Source organism: Scyliorhinus canicula, chromosome 3 (assembly GCF_902713615.1).
Source record: "Scyliorhinus canicula chromosome 3, sScyCan1.1, whole genome shotgun sequence".
In the NCBI taxonomy this organism is placed as follows: domain Eukaryota; kingdom Metazoa; phylum Chordata; class Chondrichthyes; order Carcharhiniformes; family Scyliorhinidae; genus Scyliorhinus; species Scyliorhinus canicula.
Window position 1 is genome coordinate 6,300,610 of NC_052148.1, and position 18,801 is coordinate 6,319,410.

The window sequence follows — 18,801 nt, forward strand, 5'->3', positions numbered from 1 at the left end:
ATGTTCCCCTGGATTCTCTGCTTCTGCTGTAGCAAAGTGTATCTATTGGCTTCATTGGCTAGCCTGCTTGTGTCCAATATTCCTGGGCCATACTGCACCTTCAGCCATGATAAAACTATAAAACCACAGAATTCCGACAGTGTAGAAGGTGGCTATTTGGCCTTGTGTGTCTGCACCGACACTCTGAAAGAGCAACCGAAATAGGCCCACTCCCCTGCCCAATCCCTGAAACCCCCCCCTAACCGGCACATCTGGGACTATTTAGCATGGCCAATCCACCTAATGTGCACATCTTTGGACTGTGGGAGGAATTCAGTTGACCCAGAGGAAACCCAGAAAGACACAGAGGGAACGTACAAGCGCCACACAGACAATCTACCGAGGCAGGAATTGAACCCAGGTCTCTGGCGCTGTGAGGCTGCAATGATAACCCAACCCCTGATTAATTTATGCCTCCCTCAACTTGCCTCCTCTTTTATTTATGGACCCGCTACCCCAGCCCCTTATCTATTCCTCATAGAAAAATGATCGGCCTCACTACATTTCCCCACTACCTGCGCATCACTTGTCCATACAAAGGTAAATAACAATCATATTTGTATTTATCTAACATATTTTAACAGTCTGAAGTAACTTTACTGGATGACATCAGCAGATTGCTATCCATTTCAGTTAAACTAGTGATGTTTGTTTTTAGAGAATTTGAAACAATATTGCCCCATCCCTTTTTGCTGAAGGTGAAAGAGGCAGCATGTGGCTCAGTGGCTAGCACTGGGACTGCGGCACTGAGAAGACATTGGTCGCGAATCTCCGCACCCGCGGGAAATCGCGAAGTTGGCCGTGAAAACGGCCGACTTTTACGAATGTCCAAAACGGCCCATTTCCCGACGTATTCACGTCCGGGAAATGGGCTAGGAACGGGGCCGCGTCAATCACGTGCGCAATGACGCTGGAACGCGGCGACGCTATGAACACGCCCACGTGACGCCGCCTGATGCCGTAAAAAGGCGCGGGCGAGCACAGAAACTGTAGGCCATGATGTCGGAGCTCAGGAGAACAGCCCCGCGATTCGTCGAGGCTGATGTCGAGACGCTGCTCGAATCTATCGAGCAGAGGAGGGGCATCATCTGCCCGCGTTGAGGGCATCGCCACCCTGCTAGCGCAGTGCGCCAGGCCTGGCGTGAGGTGGTTGCTGCCGTTAGTGCTGTGGGGCAGACCCCTCGCTCTGCAGAGCAATGCCGGAAAAAGATGCACGACCTCACCAGGGCTGCCAGGGTAAGTGCCAAAAGGGTGCCCCCTGGTCACAACCATCCCTCCCCCTCTTGACTTAATCACCCACCTCCCCCCCTGGCACGGGGGGGTGGAGGGTCATTGGGGCAGAGTTAGTTGAGGGTCGTTCACAAAGTAGTCACAGACCCAGCGCTCTGGGCCCCGTGGAGAGATGCAATCGTCTTATGACAACTTGACTCCCAAACTGTGCCAGTATCTGAACGGCCTGCTGATACCTGCCGTATTGTAATGATCTACCTATGCCCCCTCCCCCAACAGGCCAAGACCGCTCACAATACCCGTGAGCGGAACCAGACTGGAGGGGGTTCGCCCATCCTGCACCCCCGAACTACGTTTGAGCAGAGGGCACTGGACCTTGTTGGGGGATCTGCTACCCGGGAGATCGCGCAGTGCGAGTTTGGCGGAGCTGCAACAAGTGAGACAACAATGCATGACAAACACCCCCCCTCCCAGGGGCTGGTTTAGCTCACAAGGCTCAATCGCTGGCTTTTAAAGCAGACCAAGCAGGCCAGCAGCACGGTTCGATTCCCATACCAGCCTCCCTGGACAGGCGCCGGAATGTGGCGACTAGGGGCTTTTCACAGTAACTTCATTGAAGCCTACTCGTGACAATAAGTGATTTTCATCTCATTTTTCATTTTCCCCCATCCTCTGTCCCTTCGCACCCTGCCCACTGGAACACCTCCCCCATCCTCTGTCCCTTCACACACCCTGCCCACTGGGACACCTCCCCCATCCTCTGTCCCTTCACACACCCTGCCCACTGGGACACCTCCCCCATCCTCTGTCCCTTCACACACCCTGCCCACTGGGATACCTCCCCCATCCTCTGTCCCTTCACACACCCTGCCCTCTGGGATACCTCCCCCATCCTCTGTCCCTTCACACACCCTGCCCACTGGGACACCTCCCCCATCCTCTGTCCCTTCACACACCCTGCCCACTGGGACACCTCCCCATCCTCTGTCCCTTCACACACCCTGCCCACTGGAACACCTCCCCCATCCTCTGTCCCTTCACACACCCTGCCCACTGGGACACCTCCCCATCCTCTGTCCCTTCACACACCCTGCCCACTGGGACACCTCCCCCATCCTCTGTTCCTTCACACACCCTGCCCACTGGGACACCTCCCCCAACCTCTGTCCCTTCATACCCTGCCCACTGGGACCGTCCAGCGCCCGGCCGAGTGAATCTAAATAAGCCGTTTCATTCTCTTCCCTAGGACGTGATGCCGAACGTCCAGGTGCGTCTGGCTCCAGACGGAGACAGGCATCTGCCCCCACATCACCCAGGGCCGCACGATACACGGTCCCGATCAGCGGGGAGTCCCATCCTCCCCAACTGAATCTGTGGAGCAGGACGCCCAGAGGGCGCATACAGAGCGGACGATGACATACAGGAGGCGTCAACATAAGACGACCTCGAGCTTGCGGCACTGCTATCTCCCACACCATCCACCATCCCAGAGACACTCACCCCGGCGGGCCTATTTAGTGATGAGGCTCCTGGGTCATAGTCTGGTTCGCACATCACAGCTGAGCAGATACAGCAGGTGGAGGTTGGAGCAGACGAGGGCCCGGACTGGCGGAGGCCAGGCCAGGCCCAGCATGCAGCTGGCTCCCAGACGTTTTCCGAGTTCCTGGAGTTTCTCAACCCACCCGCACAGCCGATGCCTCAAGAAACCCAGGGAAACAATGACGGGATGAGGGCTGTCTTCCTGACTCTGCAGACGCTGTTAGATGAGTCAAACCGCGTCCACGAGCAGGGAGTGGTGCCGCTCATGGCAGCAACCCAGGCCAGCACCGCACGGGTGGCATCCGCGGTGGAGGCAATGGGTCAGGTTATGCAAGACGTTGGGGTTAATGTGCACGCGTCATCCTCGGCCCTGGACAGGGTTGCCCTCTCAAAGGCAGCAATGTGCCAGAGGCAAAACTGCAGGCCTGCAGGCCTTGGCCCAGTCTCACCAGGTCATGGCCCAGTCGCAGCAGTCAGTCGCCGAGAGCATCAACCGCCTGACACATGTGCTGGATGGCGTCATCCACTCACAGGTTGAGGTCGCACAGTACCTGGCGGGAATGTCTAACTCCCTGGACTCCGTCTCTGCAAACCTTCGGATCCTGGTGGATACTGTTGCAGGCCTCCAGGACTGGCAGCGCCAGGTGTCGGTCCCAAAGTGAGGCCCGGGGGCCACCAGGCTCCCCGAGGGAGGAGGAGGTTTTGGGGCCCGTCCCATTAAGTCCATCACGGGACGTCCCGGAATTCTCGGCCTCACCCCGTCCCATCCCTGGTGCATCGGGTGGGCAGCAGGCAGAGCAGGGTGGCACAACGTCACCCGAGACGCCCACAGAGCAGCCTGGCCCATCAAGGCCGGGTCACCCCAGTAAACGCTTGGCCAAGGAGAAACAAGTAGAAGGGGGCGATTCGCAGCAGTCCTCCTCCACTCCTGCTGTATCATCTAGGGAATCACTTAGACGTAGTGGTAGGCAACAAAGAGAGACACTGAGTAAGTTGGCATGGGTGAAGGGCACAGTTTAGTTGTAGGGGCTAGGGCACCTGTAAATTTTTGTTCACATTAAACGCACTGTTCCACCTTACTTGTAATACCGTGTGATTGTTCCACAGCCACAGGAATCGTGATGGTGACCGAGTGTCGCTGGGGTTGATGAGCGATGAAACTTCGGTGCCGGGTGTGCAGTCCCTCCCCCCCCCAACCACTCCCACAGCTAGCCCACGCGGGCACGTGATGGAGTGTCCGTGACGATCTCAGCGGCCACCAAGGTGGATGGTTCAGCTATTGCCATGGGTCAGACTCTCCCTAATGATTCTGAGCTCACAGCTCTGCGCAGAGCGGGCTGTCATCATTCCACATGGCACTGATCACACCCGCTCCGCTGACACAGCCATCAATGTTGTGCCATACCGTCTGGACCCAGTGGTAAGGGTGATATTGAAGTGGAGCAGTGTACACTGAGGGGGTGTGGGGGGGGGTTGTGGTGGTGGCAGTTGTGTGTTGACCCTCTGCACGACTAGCGATGCAGGTGGTGGTTTGGTGTTCAGCGGGGATGTCGCATGCGACGCGTGAACCGTGCTGCCACCAAGGCGTCGCGTTCCCGCCGTCCTCGCCGGGTTTGTCGTGCCGCCTCCTGGACATCACCAGCACCTGGGTCGTGTCTGCGTGCTGTGCCCGCCACTCCGCCAGCCTCCTCCTCCCTCTCCTCCTCCTCCTCCTCTGTGCTGGCACCACTGCCACTGGCTTCTCCCTCCGCCTCCTGCAGCAGGTCATCTCCCCTCTGCATCGCGATGTTGTGCAGCGCACAGCAGACCACTACAATGCGAGCGACCCTGTCGGCCTGGTACTGCAGGGCCCCTCCGGAGCGGTCCAGGCACCTGAATCTCATCTTCAGGAGGCCAAGGCAGCGCTCCACCACACCCCTGGTTGCTGCATGGGCCTCGTTGTATCGTGTTTCCGCATTGGTCTGAGGCCTCCGTATAGGCGTCATCAGCCAAGACCTCAGCGGATAACCCCTGTCGCCTAGCAACCAGCCCCTCAGCCGGGGGGGGACGCCCCTCAAACATTGCAGGGATAAACGACTGCGCCAGTATGTAGGAGTCATGCACACTCCCTGGGAACCTTGCACAGACATTCATGATCCTCATGTGGGGGTCGCATACCACCTGGATATTCATGGAGTATGTCCCCCTCCTGTTTGTGAACACGTCCCTGTCCCCTGCAGGCGGGCGCATGGGGACGTGAACACAATCGATTGCCCCCTGCACCCTCGGTATCCCGGCCACGCTGGCAAATCCACGAGCTCGTGAGTCTTGACTTGCTTGGTCCTCGGGAAAGGTGATGTAGCGATCGGCGATGGCATAGAGGGCGTTGGGCACATCCCGGATGCAACTGTGGACCGATGACTGGGAGATCCCGGAGTACTTCCCGCTCGGAGACTGGAAGGAGCCAGTCGCATAGAAGTTAAAAGCGACCGTCACCTTGATGACAACCGGGATTGCGTGTCCTCACCCCGTTCCACGTGGGGCGAGGTGCGCCACGAGGTGACAGATATGTGTCACCGTCCCCCGACTCAGCCGGAGTCTCCTCCTGCAGGTGATGTCCGTCATTGTTAGGAAAGAGATCCGGACACGGTACACCCTCGGCCTTGGTCGTCGCCTCTGGCGCCGTGGCTGCACCCTCACTCTCTCATAGAACATAGAACAGTACAGCACAGAACAGGCCCTTCGGCCCTCGATGTTGTGCCGAGCCATGATCACCCTACTCAAACCCATGTATCCACCTTATACCCGTAACCCAACAACCCCCCCCCTTAACCTTACTTTTTAGGACACTACGGGCAATTTAGCATGGCCAATCCACCTAACCCACACATCTTTGGACTGTGGGAGGAAACCGGAGCACCCGGAGGAAACCCACGCACACACGGTGAGGACGTGCAGACTCCGCACAGACAGTGACCCAGCCGGGAATCGAACCTGGGACCCTGGAGCTGTGAAGCATTTATGCAAACCACCATGCTACCGTGCTGCCCTGCTCCTCCTCCTCCTCCTCCTCCCCCCCCCACCATGCTGCTCGACGACTGGCAACTCCGCGGCCATTCCCTCTGCTGCTGCAGCTGTCCCTGCATCCACTGCGGGTTGTGGCTGTGGATGCTGCTCCATCTCCAAATGCAGTGCAGCGGCCCCAACCACGGCGCAGAACATAGCCGTTCTGTTCACAGACATTGTGCTAACCTACAGAAGGGTGGTGGGGGCCAGAGAAACGGGACATGTGAGATGGAGGTTAGTCGACACCTCGGCAGCCGCCTGCCACGGGATACCTGTGTGTCCCGGTGGCCTGGTCGCGCTGCTGACACGCGGGCAGCCTAACCCCTGATCACTTTCTGCATCCAACGGGCAGTTAACTACGTCATCTTCACCGGTGTACCAGTGGCGTGCGGCCGTAAGCCACAGGGCAACCAGCGGCCTTGTCCTCGTGACCGGCACGCCATGGCATGCTGGCAGACATTTTGTAACCGGGGTAGGATGGGTCACTCGCTCACTCTCTACCTAACCCCCCCCCACTCCCACTCCCCCCCGTATCCCCCACTTCCCCCATCAGTCTCCCCCACTCCCCCCCTCCATCGCACCCACTCCCCCCCCGTCTCCCCCACTCCCCCCCCACTCCCACTCCCCCCATCTCCCCCACTCCCCCCGTCTCCCCCACTCCCCCCGTCTCCCCCACTCCCCCCTCCATCTCCCTCCACACCCCCCTGTCTCCCCCACTCCCCCCCCACTCCCACTCCCCCAATCTCCCCCACTCCCCCCATCTCCCCCACTCCCCCCCGTCTCCCCCATCCCCCCGTCTCCCCCACCCTCCTCAGTCTCCCCCACTCCCCCCCATCTCCCCCCCTCCCCCCCTCCCCCACCCCCCCTCAGTCTCCCCCACTCCCCCCGGCTCCCCCACTCCCCCCCGTCTCCCCCACTCCCCCCCGTCTCCCCCCCTCCCCCCGTCTCCCCCACTCCCCCATCTCCCCCAGCCCCCTCAGTCTCCCCCACTCCCCCGTCTCCCCCACTCCCCTCCGTCTCCCCCACTCCCCCCGTCTCCCCCACTCCCCCCGTCTCCCCCACCCTCCTCAGTCTCCCCCACTCCCCCCTCAGTCTCCCCCACTCCCCCCCTCAGTCTCCCCCACTCCCCCCCGTCTCCCCCACCCCCCTCCATCTCCCCCACTCCCCCGTCTCCCCCACTCCCCCCGTCTCCCCCACTCCCCCCTCCATCTCCCTCCACACCCCCCTGTCTCACCCACTCCCCCCCACTCCCACTCCCCCCATCTCCCACACTCCCCCCGTCTCCCCCACTCCCCTCCGTCTACCTCCACACCCCCCTCAGTCTCCCCCACTCCCCCCCCACTCCCACTCCCCCCATCTCCCCCACTCCCCCCCCCGTCTCTCCCACTCCCCCCGTCTCCCCCACCCTCCTCAGTCTCCCCCACTCCCCCCTCAGTCTCCCCCACTCCCCCCCCACTCCCACTCCCCCCCATCTCCCCCACTCCCCCCCGTCTCCCCCACTCCCCCCGTCTCCCCCACCCTCCTCAGTGTCCCCCACTCCCCCCTCAGTCTCACCCACTCCCCCCCGTATCCCCCACTCCCCCCCTCAGTCTCCCCCACTACCCCCCATCTCCCCCCCTCCCCCCGTCTCCCCCACTCCCCCATCTCCCCCACCCCCCCTCAGTCTCCCCCACTCCCCCCGTCTCCCCCACTCCCCCCCCGTCTCCCCCACTCCCCCCCGTCTCCCCAACTCCCCCCGTCTCCCCCACCCTCCTCAGTCTCCCCCACTCCCCCCTCAGTCTCACCCACTCCCCCCCCGTCTCCCCAATCCCCCCCTCAGTCTCCCCCACTCCCCCCATCTCCCCCACCCCCCCTCAGTCTCCCCCACTCCCCCCCCACTCCCACTCCCCCCCATCTCCCCCACTCCCCCCCGTCTCCCCCACTCCCCCCGTCTCCCCCACCCTCCTCAGTCTCCCCCACTCCCCCCCTCAGTCTCACCCACTCCCCCCCGTCTCCCCCACTCCCCCCCTCAGTCTCCCCACTCCCCCCCCATCTCCACCCCTCCCCCCGTCTCCCCCACTCCCCCATCTCCCCCCCCCCCCTCCGTCTCCCCCGCTCCCCCCGTCTCCCCCACTCCCCCCGTCTCCCCCACTCCCCCCTCCATCTCCCTCCACACCCCCCTGTCTCCCCCACTTCCCCCCACTCCCACTCCCCCCATCTCCCCCACTCCTCCCATCTCCCCCACTCCCCCCGTCTCCCCCACTCCCCTCCGTCTACCTCCACACCCCCCTCAGTCTCCCCCACTCCCCCCCCACTCCCACTCCCCCCCATCTCCCCCACTCCCCCCCGTCTCTCCCACTTCCCCCCGTCTCCCCCACCCTCCTCAGTCTCCCCCACTCCCCCCTCAGTCTCCCCCACTCCCCCCCCCACTCCCACTCCCCCCCATCTCCCCCACTCCCCCCGTCTCCCCACTCCCCCCGTCTCCCCCACCCTCCTCAGTCTCCCCCACTCCCCCCTCAGTCTCCCCCACTCCCCCCTCCGTCTCCCCATACGTCCCCCGTCTCCCCCACTCCCCTCCGTCTACCTCCACACCCCCCTCAGTCTCCCCCACTCCCCCCCACCTCCCACTCCCCCCCATCTCCCCCCCTCCCCCCCGTCTCCCCCCCTCCCCCCGTCTCCCCCACCCTCCTCAGTCTCCCCCACTCCCCCCTCAGTCTCACCCACTCCCCCCCGTCTCCCCCACTCCCCCCCTCAGTCTCCCCCACTCCCCCCCATCTCCCCCCCTCCCCCCGTCTCCCCCATCTCCCCCACCCCCCCCTCCGTCTCCCCCCCCCGCCGTCTCCCCCACTCCCCCCCGTCTCCCCCACTCCCCCCCTCCATCTCCCTCCACACCCCCCTGTCTCCCCCACTCCCCCCCACTCCCACTCCCCCCATCTCCCCCACTCCTCCCATCTCCCCACTCCCCCCGTCTCCCCACTCCCCTCCGTCTAACTCCACACCCCACTCAGTCTCCCCCACTCCCCCCCCCCTCCCACTCCCCCCCCATCTCCCCACTCCCCCCCGTCTCTCCCACTCCCCCCCGTCTCCCCCACCCTCCTCAGTCTCCCCCACTCCCCCCTCAGTCTCCCCCACTCCCCCCCCACTCCCACTCCCCCCCATCTCCCCCACTCCCCCCCGTCTCCCCCACTCCCCCCGTCTCCCCCACCCCCCTCAGTCTCCCCCACTCCCCCCTCAGTCTCCCCCACTCCCCCCTCCGTCTCCCCCATACGTCCCCCGTTCCCACACTCCCCTCCGTCTACCTCCACACCCCCCTCAGTCTCCCCCACTCCCCCCACTCCCACTCCCCCCATCTCCCCCACTCCCCCCCCGTCTCCCCCACTCCCCCCGTCTCCCCCCACCCTCCTCAGTCTCCCCCACTCCCTCCTCAGTCTCACCCACTCCCCCCCGTCTCCCCCACTCCCCCCTCAGTCTCCCCCACTCCCCCCCATCTCCCCCCCTCCCCCCGTCTCCCCCATCTCCCCCACCCCCCCTCCGTCTCCCCCGCTCCCCCCGTCTCCCCCACTCCCCCCCGTCTCCCCCACTCCCCCCTCCATCTCCCTCCACACCCCCCTGTCTCCCCCACTCCCCCCCACTCCCACTCCCCCCATCTCCCCCACTCCTCCCATCTCCCCCACTCCCCCCGTCTCCCCCACTCCCCTCCGTCTAACTCCACACCCCACTCAGTCTCCCCCACTCCCCCCCACTCCCACTCCCCCCCATCTCCCCCACTCCCCCCCGTCTCTCCCACTCCCCCCGTCTCCCCCACCCTCCTCAGTCTCCCCCACTCCCCCCTCAGTCTCCCCCACTCCCCCCCCACTCCCACTCCCCCCCATCTCCCCCACTCCCCCCCGTCTCCCCCACTCCCCCCGTCTCCCCCACCCTCCTCAGTCTCCCCCACTCCCCCCTCAGTCTCCCCCACTCCCCCCCTCCGTCTCCCCCATACGTCCCCCGTTTCCCACACTCCCCTCCGTCTACCTCCACACCCCCCTCAGTCTCCCCCACTCCCCCCCACTCCCACTCCCCCCCATCTCCCCCACTCCCCCCCGTCTCCCCCACTCCCCCCGTCTCCCCCACCCTCCTCAGTCTCCCCCACTCCCTCCTCAGTCTCACCCACTCCCCCCCGTCTCCCCCACTCCCCCCTCAGTCTCCCCCACTCCCCCCATCTCCCCCCCTCCCCCTGTCTCCCCCACTCCCCCATCCCCCCTCAGTCTCCCCCACTCCCCCCTCAGTCTCCCCCACTCCCCCCTCAGTCTCCCCCACTCCCCCCTCCATCTCCCAAAACCGTCTCCCCCACTCCCCCCTCAGTCTTCCCCACTCCCCCCCCACTCCCACTCCCCCATCTCCCCCACTCCCCCCCCCCGTCTCTCCCACTCCCCCCGCTCCCCCACCCTCCTCAGTCCTCCCCCACTCCCCCCTCATCTCCCCCACTCCCCCCCCCACTCCCACTCCCCCCCATCTCCCCCACTCCCCCCGTCTCCCCCATCCCCCCGTCTCCCCCACCCTCCTCAGTCTCCCCCACTCTCCCCCCATCTCCCCCCCTCCCCCCCCTCCCCCACCCCCCCATCAGTCTCCCCACTCCCCCCGGCTCCCCCACTCCCCCCCGTCTCCCCCACTCCCCCCCGTCTCCCCCCCCTCCCCCCGTCTCCCCCACTACCCCATCTCCCCCACCCCCCCTCAGTCTCCCCCACTCCCCCGTCTCCCCCACTCCCCTCCGTCTCCCCCACTCCCCCCGTCTCCCCCACTCCCCCCGTCTCCCCCACCCTCCTCAGTCTCCCCCACTCCCCCCTCAGTCTCACCCACTCCCCCCCGTCTCCCCCACTCCCCCCTCAGTCTCCCCCACTCCCCCCCCCATCTCCCCCACCCCCCCTCAGTCTCCTCCACTCCCCCCCCACTCCCACTCCCCCCCATCTCCCCCACTCCCCCCCGTCTCCCCCACTCCCCCCGTCTCCCCCACCCTCCTCAGTCTCCCCCACTCCCCCCTCAGTCTCACCCACTCCCCCCCGACTCCCCCACTCCCCCCCTCAGTCTCCCCCACTCCCCCCATCTCCCCCCTCCCCCCGTCTCCCCCACTCCCCCATCTCCCCCACCCCCCCTCCGTCTCCCCCACTCCCCCGTCTCCCCCACTCCCCCCCCGTCTCCCCCACTGCCCCCTCCATCTCCCTCCACACCCCCCTGTCTCCCCCACTCCCCCCCACTCCCACTCCCCCCATCTCCCCCACTCCCCCCATCTCCCCCACTCCCCTCCGTCTACCTCCACACCCCCCTCAGTCTCCCCCACTCCCCCCCCCGCTCCCACTCCCCCCCATCTCCCCCACTCCCCCCCGTCTCTCCCACTCCCCCCGTCTCCCCCACCCTCCTCAGTCTCCCCCACTCCCCCCTCAGTCTCCCCCACTCCCCCCCTCCGTCTCCCCCACTCGTCCCCCGTCTCCCCCCTCCCCTCCGTCTACCTCCACACCCCCCTCAGTCTCCCCCACTCCCCCCCCACTCCCACTCCCTCCCCATCTCCCCCACTCCCCCCGTCTCCCCCACTCCCCCCCGTCTCCCCCACCCTCCTCAGTCTCCCCCACTCCCCCCTCAGTCTCACCCACTCCCCCCGTCTCCCCCACTCCCCCCCTCAGTCTCCCCCACTCCCCCCATCTCCCCCCTCCCCCTGTCTCCCCCATCTCCCCCACCCCCCTCAGTCTCCCCCACTCCCCCCTCAGTCTCCCCCACTCACCCCTCCATCTCCCCCACCGTCTCCCCCACTCCCCCCTCAGTCTCCCTCACTCCCACTCCCCCCTCAGCCTCCCACACTCCCCCCGTCTACCCCACTCCCCCTGTCTCCCCCACTCCCCCCCTCAGTCTCCCCCACTCCCCCCCCCCGCGCTGGACCCCCCTCCCATTCATGGGGATGCCTTCCCCGTTGTGGCCAGACTCCAGCAGTGCGCTGAGCTGTGCGCTGAGCTGTGCGCTGAGCGGTGCGCTCACCTCCTTGAAGCTCTCGTCAGCCGGCACGACTGGTTGACGAACTTGAAAAGCAGGTGTGTTGGCCGGCGTGAAAACAGTGCGTGATGACGTCGGGACTTTGGCCCATCTGGGCCGGAGAATAGCGGGGGCCCAGAAATTCGGGCTACTGGTCGTGTCGGGGGCGCTTTTGAGGCCTTTGCCGGAAATCCTGACGTGTAGTTTGTGCGGGGTTCGGAGAATAGCGGGAGGGCGTCGGTCCTGCGTCGCCGTAAAAATTTGCGCGGCCCTCTATTCTCCGAACCGGCGTGAGTGCGGAGAATCGCGCCCATAGAGTGGTGATGGATGGCAAATTTGCAGACTGGAGACCAGTTACCAGCGGTGTACCACAGGGATCAGTGCTGGGTTCTGCTATTTGTGATTTTTATCAATGACATTGATACGATGCAGAGTTGGGCTGAAAAATGGCAGATGGAGTTTAACCCTGATAAGTGCAAGTTGATTCATTTTGATGGAAAAAATTTGAATGCCCATTACAGGGTCAACGGCAGGGTTGTGAGGAATGTGGAGGAACAGAGAGAACTTGGAGTTCATGTCCACAGATCTCTGAAGGTTGCCACTCAAGTGGATAGAGCTGTGAAGAAGTCTTATAGTGTGTTAGCGTTTATTAACGGGGGCTTGAGTTTAAGAGCCGCGGGGTTATGCTGCAACTATTCCTCACCCTGCTGAGACCACATTCGGAGCATTGGATGCAGTTCTGGTCACCTCATTACAGGAAGGATGTGGAAGCATTGGAAAGGGTACAAAGGAGATTTACCAGGATGCTGCCTGGATTGCAGAATAGGTCTTATGAGGAAAGGTTGAGGGAGTTAGAGCTTTTCTCTTTGTAGCGGAGGAGGATGAGAGGTGACATAAGAGGTTGAGAAAATGATGAGGGGGTTAGAGATTATTACCTTGGGTGGATGTAGCTGTTACAAGGGGGCATAACGATAAGATTCAGGGTGGGAGATATAGGAGGGATGTCCGAGGTAGGTTCTTTACTCAGAGAGCGGAGAGGGTGTGGAATGGACTGCCTGCTGTGATAGTGGAGTCAGACACTTTAGGAACTTTCAAGTAGTTATTGGATAGGAACATGGAGCACACCAGAATGACATGGAGTGGGATCGCTTAATCTTGTGTTTGGACAATGCTCAGCACAACATCGAGGGCCGAAGCCCCTGTTCTCTGCTGCACTGTTCTATGTTCCATGTTCCATGAGGAGCCGGTTTCGAATCCCAGCCCTGGGTTGCTGTGCGTGTGGAGTTTGCACATTCTCCCCATGTCTGCGTGGGTTTCACCCCCCCAACCCAATGATGTGCACGTTAGGTGGATTGGCCACGCTAAACTCCCCCTGAATTGAAAAAAAAACAGTAAGTGGGTGCACTAAAAAATTTTTACAAAGTAAGTAAGGTGACATGGAAAAGATAATCAACCGCAGTAAACCTGCACATATATTATGGAATATTACCTTAAACTTCAATTATCCAGTGAAACACATTTTTTGATCTGTTTCTACTGTTGAATTTAGTGACCCATTGCACTAACATACTTCAATCCCTTTCCCCCCACCCCCAATCCATTATCCCGACATGTGAAGCCGCTCTGCTTTATATCAGTATCCAATATTTCAGATTGCATCTCCTTTATTTAGCCTTGCTGCCTTGCTGATCTCTCTGTCCTTGATCAGCAGCATTATTCCAATAGAGCTGGAAAAACACCACCTCAACTTTCCATGAGGTGCTTTATAGCATCCTGGACTCAACACCGTGTTCAACAATTTTACATCATTATCCAGGCCCCATTTTGGTTCCTTTCCGTTTGCAACTTTTGATTTTAACCCATTTTCTCTTGTTTCTGCTTTGAGACAGCAGCTGCTCATTATTCTGTGATTCACGCCTCCTCTGGCCACATCTTGTCCCATTCCCCAACATTGACAACTCTTTTGTCATTTAATTTCTCCTGCCTTCCACCCTCTGACAGACCTTCCCACTTTTTTTAATCACCTCCCATCTGCTTAAAACCTGTTGACTTTTTTTCTCCCTCTTCAGGTGTTGCCAGACCAGCTGGGCATTTGCAGCATTTTTTGGTTTTACATCACTTTTACCTTGGCTTTTGTGAGGGAAAAATGTTTTGTTGTATTTTCATACCGTGCAACAGCAGCAATAAACCCTGTCAACCTTTCCCAAAGTTCAGTGGGACCCTCAACCTGGGATGATCGCACAGGCTGATTATGGGTGGGGATTTCAACATGGTTATTGATCAAGGCCTGGACCGGTCATGTTCGAGAACGGGCAAGGTGCCAGCAATGGCAAAGGAGCCAAAATGGTTCATGGAGCAGATGGGAGGGGGTGGGGTGGATCCGTGGAGATTTAGGCAGCCGAGAGCCAGGAAATTTTCTTTCTTCTCCCACGTTCACAAGGTGTAATCCTGGATAGATTTCTTTGTTGTGGGCAGGGCCCTGTTGGTGAGGGTGGTGGATACGGGCTATTCGGCAATTACGATATTGGACCATGCTCCGTACTGGGTGGACCTGCAGGTCAGTATGGATAGTAAGCAGCGCCCACAGTGGAGATTGGATGTGGGGCTGTTGGGGGACGAAGTGGTCTGCGAGAGATTGAGGAAGTGGATGCTGAACGACCTGTAGGTAAACGATACGGGGGAGGCAGCGGTCGTCTGGGAAGCGCTGTTGAGGGAACGCCGGAGGCTGCAGGCAGAATTTAGTTTGTTAACTACAGGAAAGGCAGTGGAGGAACTCAGGAAGGTGAAGGAAGCGGTGTACATGGGGAAAAGGCCAGGAGGTTGATTGCACAGCAGCTCAGACAAAGGGAGGCAGCGATGGAAATAGGGAAAGCGGTTGATGGGGATTGGAACTTAGTTGGGGACTTGGAGGGGGTGAGCAAGGCCTTTGGGACTTTTATAGTAGTCCTTGATAAATATCAAACAAATCGGAAGGACTGAGTGGATGGTAAGGGTGGTGTAGCTCTGTTATTTAAGGATGACATCCGGGCAATAGTAAAGGATGACATCGGTGCAATGGAGGACAAGGTGATGGAATCTATTATCAAAGAAGAAATAGTGAGACGTCTGCATGGAAATTGTCCCATTGGACAGACGAAGCATGGGTTCATAAATGGGAAGGTCGTGTCTTACTAATGGAGTGGAATTTTTTGAGGACCCAACCAGAACAGTAGATAATGGGGAGCCAATGGATGTGGTATATCTGGATTTCCAGAAAACCTTTGGCAAGATGCCACACAAAAGGTTGCTGCACAGGATAAAGATGCATGGCATTAAGGGTAAAGTTGTAGCATGGATAGAGGATTGGTTAACTAATAGAAAGCAAAGAGTGGGGATTAATGAGTGTTTCTCTGGTTGGCAATCAGTAGCTAGTGGTGTCTCTCAGGGATCAGTGCTGGGACCGCAATTGTTCACAATTTGCTTCAATGATTTGGAATTGGGGACAAAGGGCAATATGTCCAAGTTTGCAGACGACACTAAGATGAGTGGTAAAGCAATAAATGCAGAGGATTCCGGAAGCCTGCAGAGGAATTTGGATGGGTTAAGTGAATGGACTAGGGTCTGGCAGATGGAATACAATGTTGACAAATGTGTGGTTAACCATTTTGGTAGGAATAACCGCAAACAGGATAATTAATTAAATGACAAAATATTAAAACATGCTGCTGTGCAGAGAGACATGGGTGTGCTCGTGCATGAGTCGAAAATATTGGTTTATAGTTACAACAGGTGAATAAGAAAGAGAATGGAATTTTGTCATTCATTGCTCAAGAGATGGAGTTCAAGACTAGGGAGGTTATGCTGCAATTGTATAAGATGTCAGTGAGGCCAAACCTGGAGTATTGTGTTCAGTTTAGGTTCCCTTACCTGAGAAAGGACGGACTGGAGGTTGTGCAAAGGAGATTCACTAGGTTAATCCCAGAGCTGAAGGAGTTGCATTACGAGGAATTGCATAGTCTGGGTCTGTACTCGTTGGAATTTAGAAGGGTGAGGGAGGGATCTTCTAGAGACATGTGAAATTATAAAGGGAATAGATAGGATAGATGTGGGCAGGTTATTTGCACTGGCAGGTGAAAGCAGAACTCGGCGGCACAGCCTCAAAATAAGGGGAAATAGATTGAGGTGTGAGTTTAGGAGGAACTTCTTCACCCAAAAGGTTGTGCACCTATAGAATTCCTTGCCCAGTGAAGCAGTTTAGGCTCCTTCATGAAATGTTTTTTTGGAGAAAGGTCGATAGTTTTTCAAGAATAAAGGGATTCAGGGTGATGGTGTTCGGGGCGGAAAGTGGAGCTGAGTCAACAAAAATCAGCCATGATCTCATTGAATGGTGGAGCAGGATCGAGGGGCCATGTGGCCTTCTCCTGCTTCTAGTTCTTATGTTCTTATGTGCCTGTCAGGGAGGGAGGAAGTGGTCAAGCAAGGGAACCGTGGTTTACTATAGTAGTTGAATCACATGTCAAGAGGAAGAAGGAGGCTTGTGTAAAGATGAGACGTGGAGGTTCCGTTAGGGCACTCGAGAGTTACAGGTTAGCTAGGAAGGATCTAAAGAGACAGCTAAGAAGAGCCAGGAGGGGTCATGAGAAATCTTTGGCACGTAGAATCAAGGGCAACCCTAAAGCTTTCTATAGGTATGTGAGGAATAAAAGAATGACTAGGGTAAGATGTGGGCCTGTCAAGGAAAGTTGTGCGTTGAGTCCAAGGAGATAGGAGAGGTGCTGAATGAATATTTTTCCATCAGTATTCACACAGGAAAACGACAATGTTGTTGAGGAGAATAATGAGGGACAGGCTACTTGACTTAAAGTACTTGAGGTTCATAAGGAGGAGGTGTGAGCAATTCTGGAAAGTGTGAAAATACCTAAGTCCTCTGAGCTTGATGGGATTTATCCTAGGATTCTCTGTGAATTAAGGGAAGAGATTGCTGAGCCTTTCGCTTGGATCTTTATATTATCTTTGCCTACAGGAATAGTGCCAGTAGGTTGGAGGACATCAAATGTTGTCCCCTGGGCAGCACGGTGGCCAAGTGGTTAGCACAACCGACTCACGGCGCTGAGGTCCCAGGTTCGATCCCGGCTCTGGGTCACTGTCTGTGTGGAGTTTGCACATTCTCCCCGTGTCTGCGTGGGTTTCACCCCCACAACCCAAAAATGTGCAGAGTAGGTGGATTGGCCACGTTAAATTGCCCCTTAATTGGAAAACAAAATTGGGTTCTCTAAATTTATTTAAAAAAAATTTTTTTTTTTAATGTTGTACCCTTGTTCAAGAAGGGGAATAGAGACTACCCCGGTAACTATAGACCAGTGAGCCTTACTCTGTTGTGGGCAATATCTTGGAAAGTCTCAGAAGAGATAGAATTTATAATCATCTTCAAAGGAATAATTTGATTAGAGATAGTCAACACGGTTTGTGAAGGGTAGGTCGTGCCTCACTAACCTTATTGAGTTCTTTGAAAAGGTGACCAAACAGGTGGTCGAGGGTAAAGCAGTTGATTGGTGTATATGGATTTCAGTAAAGAGTTTGATGAGCTTCCGCATGGTGGGCCATTGCAGAAGACACCAGAGAGATTGAGTTTCGGAGCCATGAGGTCATGTTGCTGCTGTACAAAACTCTGGTGCGTCTGCATTTGGAGTAGTGCGTGCAGTTCTGGTCGCTGCATAATAGGAAGGATATGGAAGCATTGGAAAGGGTGCAGAGGAGATTTACCAGGATGTTGCCTGGTCTGGAGGGAAGATCTTATGAGGGAAGGCTGAGGGTCTTGAGGCTGTTTTCGTCAGAGAAAAAAAGGGTTAGAGCTGACTTAATGGAGGCATACAAGATAACCAGAGGATTAGATATGGCGAACAGTGAGAGACATTTTCCTCGGATGATAATGATCAGCACATGGGGACATAGCTTTAAATTCAGGGGAGATAGATATAGGACTGATGGCAGAGGTAGCTTCTTTATTCAGAGAATAGTAATGGAGCGGAATGCCCTGCATGCAACAGGAGTGAACTCGCCAATATTAAGGGCATTTAAATGGTCATTGGATAAACATATGGATGATAATGGGATAGTGTAGATGGGCTTGACAGTGGTTTCACAGGTTAGCACAACATGGAGGGCCGAAGTGCCTGTCCTGTTCTGTGTTCTATGTTCTGAAGTGCCTCAGGACATTTTACTGCATTAAAGGCACTGTTATAAATGCAAGTTGTTGGTGATCATTACCAGTATCTCAAATCATTGCTCAGATGGCCTCTACTCATTTCTACTCTGTCAGATTCTGTTACCTTTCTGCTACATGGGTACATTTAAGGTCTCATTCTACTCACACAGCGGTTGACCAACCACCATCAAACCTACGCTTCTCAGATATCACGAGGAAAAGTTTCCGGATGGACTGGGATCATGGATCGGAGGAGGCGGACCAGTACAGAATCAGCTGGGTTCCATCTGGGGGAGGGGACAAAAAAGAGGTGATGAAATCCATACTTTCTGCTTCTGTGTAGCTCCAGCTGATTTTTAAATTTGCCTTGCAACATGCGAGTGTGAAGCAAAACCGCTGTCAGACAGATCTGTATATGTATGAAAATGTTCCTCCTTTCCAGCAACGATGTTCCATTGCATCCTTGTAATCCTTTCCACACTTGCTAATGAGTTGCATTCTCTGTTGGTCGTGGGGGCATGATCACACTGAAAACAGCAGGTATTTTCCATTCCCAACAGGGACACGCAGTCACGGGCAGGACTGGAAAATTTGGAGATCGGCCAAACTCATTTGGGTGGGATAAGCTCTTGAAAGCATAACCTGCAAAAACATAATTGCATTCTTTCTGAATGGCATTACTGTACTAGAAGGTGATCAGAAAACTGCTTTCCTTTCGGACCATATGCTCTTCAGTATTGAGATGTTGGGCTCAGTTGCCCACTCAAAGAAGAGCATTTGTGTAA

General features: G+C 58.1%; 1 protein-coding gene across 1 annotated transcript in view; it reads left to right on the plus strand.

Moving 5' to 3' along the window:
• LOC119963598 (tenascin-X-like) overlaps positions 1–18,801 on the plus strand; it is a 621,159-nt gene that overhangs the window by 379,591 nt on the left and 222,767 nt on the right. Inside the window, exon 69 of the mRNA XM_038792929.1 lies at positions 18,187–18,326. Coding sequence (XP_038648857.1) covers positions 18,187–18,326 — 140 coding nt within the window. The remainder of the gene's footprint in view (positions 1–18,186; positions 18,327–18,801) is intronic.